Genomic DNA, 3,717 nt, shown 5'->3' on the forward strand with positions numbered 1-3,717 from the left:
ATTTGAATTCGTATGTGAAAGGAATTTATTAAAAACTACTTCAAAATTAATTTAATATAATTATAAAATACCCACAAGTCATTAAAATATTAATTAATGACGTCACAAAATCTCGGGGTGTACAGGTAATGTCTCCATATCTTCAAGGGGAAAACTATTGCACCCAACTCTAGATCATGCTTGGGATAGTTAACCTCATGTGGCTTTTACTGGTGCGATGCGTAAGCATTAACCTTTCGGTCTTACATAAGCACATACCCTAACCCATTTTGAGAGGCGTCGCTATACATTGCATAATCTAGAGAATGATCAGATAATGCTAAAACAGGTACAAAAGTTAGATGTTCTTTTAAGGTTTGAAAAGCCCTTTCACATTCCTCAGGCAATTCAAACTTCTTTTCTTTCTTCATTAATGATGTCATAAGTCGTGCAATGCGAGAAAAATCCTTAACAAATCTCCTATAATAACCAGCCAAATCCAAGAAACTCCTTACCTCTGTAACATTTTTAGGTGCAACCCAATTACGGACGGCCTCGATCTTAGTAGGATCAACAGAAATTTCCTCCCTTGACACAAAATGTCCTAAAAACAATACCTTCTCTAACCAAAATTCACAATCAGACAACTTTTCATATAGACTATTTTCTCTTAAAACTTGCAGTACCACACGCAAATGTTCCACATGCTCACACCTATGCTTAGAGTACACCAAGATATCATTAATAGAAACGACTACAAACTTATCTAAATAGGCTCTGACACCTGATTCATAAGTCCCATAAACGCGATTGGAGGATTTATTAACCCGCTTCTTTTGACTGATCAAATAAGTCGTCTGTAAAGTTGTTTTCGATAAATCCAAAATGTCCATATCGTGTACGTAAAGCTGTTTTTGATAAATCCCCCTCACGATTTCTCAACTGATGATACCTAGATGAAGATCTATCTAGGAAAAGACACCTGCTTCTTTTGACTGATCAAATAAGTCGTTTATTCTCGAAAGTGGATACTTATTCTTGATCGTAACCTTATTCAGCTCTTTGTAATCAATACATATCTTCTAACTGCCATCTTTCTTTTCCTCAAAAATTACGGGTGCTCCCCATGGTGATACACTAGGCCTAATATACCCTATTTCTAACATCTCCTCCAATTGAGCCTTGAACTCTTCTATCTCCCTAGGTGCCATACGATAGGGAACCCTTAAATTGGTCTCGTACCTGGCATTAAGTCAATGGTGAAAGTAATGCTACGCGAAAGAGGCATCCCTGGCAACTCATTAGGAAATACATCCGTAAACTCCCCCACCACCTGTATATCTTCCACCTTAAGTTCTTTGTTCCCTATCTCATTTATGTTGCACACGAATAACTCACATCCTTTTTTTTGCACTAACTTTCCAAGTTTCAATGTTGATATTATATTCGACTTGTGACTCTTAGGATCTCTTCTATAACTCACGTTCTCGCCATTTGGTCCTCTTAACACAACTCTCTGTTCGCGACACTCGATTGTAGCTTTATACTTCCCCAACCAGTCTTTTCCTAAGATTACTTCTAGCCCTTCTATATCCAAGACATATAAGTCGCTCGTAAAAAAATAGTTTCTCAATTCTCACATTAACATTTCTATATATAGTATTACATGTATACAATCCAACATATGGCACAACTAAAACATATGAAACACTTTCAGGGTTCTTTAGGTTTAATTGTTCAACTTACTTCTAGAAACAAAGAACAAGTCACTCCAGTATCAAACAACACTTTAACAGGTACTGAATTTAGTTTACACGTACGGGTCACCATGTCAGGAGTTTGTGCTAGCTCTCTTGCATTAACGACAGAAACCATTCATGTTGTCTGAGCCTCGAGATTCCTAGATCCATCATTCCCAGTTCCCAGTACATTAACCACTTAAAGCTTCATTCCTGCCATTACTTTGTTGATTCTGGTTGTTGGAGGTTCTTTGAAACCTCTAACTCCCATTGTTATGGTATTTTGAATTCCTATTGTTTCTGTTTGCAACCCTACTATCTCTTATATGATTTTGAGAAAATTTATTATGACCCCTATTTTGAGTATTAATTGGACCCTTATGGGTGTAATATTCATACTCCCCGTGTCCCTTCTTATGACAGAAGTTACACTCAACTAAGTTCCTCCATTATCCTTATCGGGATGGTTCTTCTTACGTCTCTTACAAATGTACCTCCTCTTCTTAATTCCCATCTCTATCATACTATGGTTTTGGGCCTTTTTGTTTCATCCCTTGCCCCCCATTGTTTTTGGTGGAAGGTTTTGAGTTTAGTCAAAAGTCTTGGTCCCTTTTTTTTTTAAACGTGAGTGCAATTTGTTAGTAATTATCTCCTTCCTGTTCTCTGCCTGTTCTCCCTTCCTTCTCTCGAAGAAAGTTTCTAACATGCTGCCCTTTTATGCATTTGTTCTAAAGTCTCATAACTGTCGCTCTCGACATGCTTTTGAATTTTCAAAGGTTCTCCCTAGCTTAAAACATCGCATATTTTTACCTTTAGTTGGCACATCTTCATGACAAAACCTCATATATTCCATAAATTTTTGGTAGTATTCATCCACCATTGATTTTTCCCATCTTAATCTGAGCAAACTCATTAGACGTGTCTTTTCGTACATAAGTTGGGTAAAACTTTTCAGGCAATGTCTGCTTAAATTCCTTCCAGCCCAAATTCCCATTGAATTCCATTATTAATCCTTCCCGGCTATTTGCTCACCAGTAATCGGTATCTCTTAACAGTTAATCGATGCTTAGTTAACCCTTAAGTCTTTTGGACATTGTACCACACCAAAAATTTTATCAAACTCTCTCAACCATACCTCCAACAAGGCTAAATCCCTTTTACCACTGAAATAAGAAGGCTTGTTATGGCTTATTCTCTTACTCATGGTAGAGGCTTTCTCAAAAGTGGTCATAAACCTAGGAGTTCTAGCATTTGATAGAGCTATTACCAAATTCCTCAGGCTTTTCTCAACGTTCCCCCTTCCCATACATATTCTTGACACTAGAGGCATGATGGACTAGAATTAGATCAACTATGAAAAGAGTGGCCACTATGTGTAAATATATTGTTATTAATGATTTTGTATTACTAATTCTATTGCACTCACCATGAATTTTCTAATTGATTTAGATCAGTTATTTATTTATTCTATATAATACCTTTATTAATCACAACATTCTATTTAAGCAACAAAGTCAATCACACATAACTCATCGAGGTATTAAATAACCCCTTATTCAGAAAGTTAAATATAATTCAGCAAAAACGCAAAACGAAATATAAATTCCTCACATCAAAAACTCGTGACGTAACAAGTCACTTATTGTTGGTTAGATAAAATGAATCTAATCGTAACAGCTAAAATTTGAAATTTCTACAAAAATCATATAAACTTCAAATAAAATAGATATGTATTTCCATCCAAGTAAGCGAACAGGTAATCTACCCAAAGTTCTCCATCAATAATCTTCGGACTCATTAACTCACGTGTATGTCTGAGTCCTTCTCCGAATCCTCCTCTAAATGCTCTTCTGGATCCTCATCTGCTGTTGTATTTAACATGGATCATCATCTAACTCCGTATCCGAAAACACAGTTAGGTTCGGTGTTAGAGAATGCCCCATGTTTACCCCATAATTGACATTAATATCCCCTTAGTTAAGTCCCACATGAGAGGCAA

General features: G+C 36.3%; 1 protein-coding gene across 1 annotated transcript; it reads right to left on the minus strand.

Moving 5' to 3' along the window:
- Positions 1 to 242: 242 nt before the first annotated feature.
- LOC130820926 (uncharacterized mitochondrial protein AtMg00860-like) lies at positions 243 to 1,190 on the minus strand. Its single transcript, XM_057686477.1, has 2 exons — positions 1,095 to 1,190; positions 243 to 887 (listed from the first exon to the last, which is right to left on the minus strand). The coding sequence occupies exons 1-2, from the start codon at positions 1,188 to 1,190 to the stop codon at positions 243 to 245; spliced, it is 741 nt and encodes a 246-aa protein (XP_057542460.1).
- Positions 1,191 to 3,717: the final 2,527 nt, after the last annotated feature.

The sequence above is a fragment of the Amaranthus tricolor genome, chromosome 8 (assembly GCF_026212465.1).
Source record: "Amaranthus tricolor cultivar Red isolate AtriRed21 chromosome 8, ASM2621246v1, whole genome shotgun sequence".
Classification (NCBI taxonomy): Eukaryota; Viridiplantae; Streptophyta; class Magnoliopsida; order Caryophyllales; family Amaranthaceae; genus Amaranthus; species Amaranthus tricolor.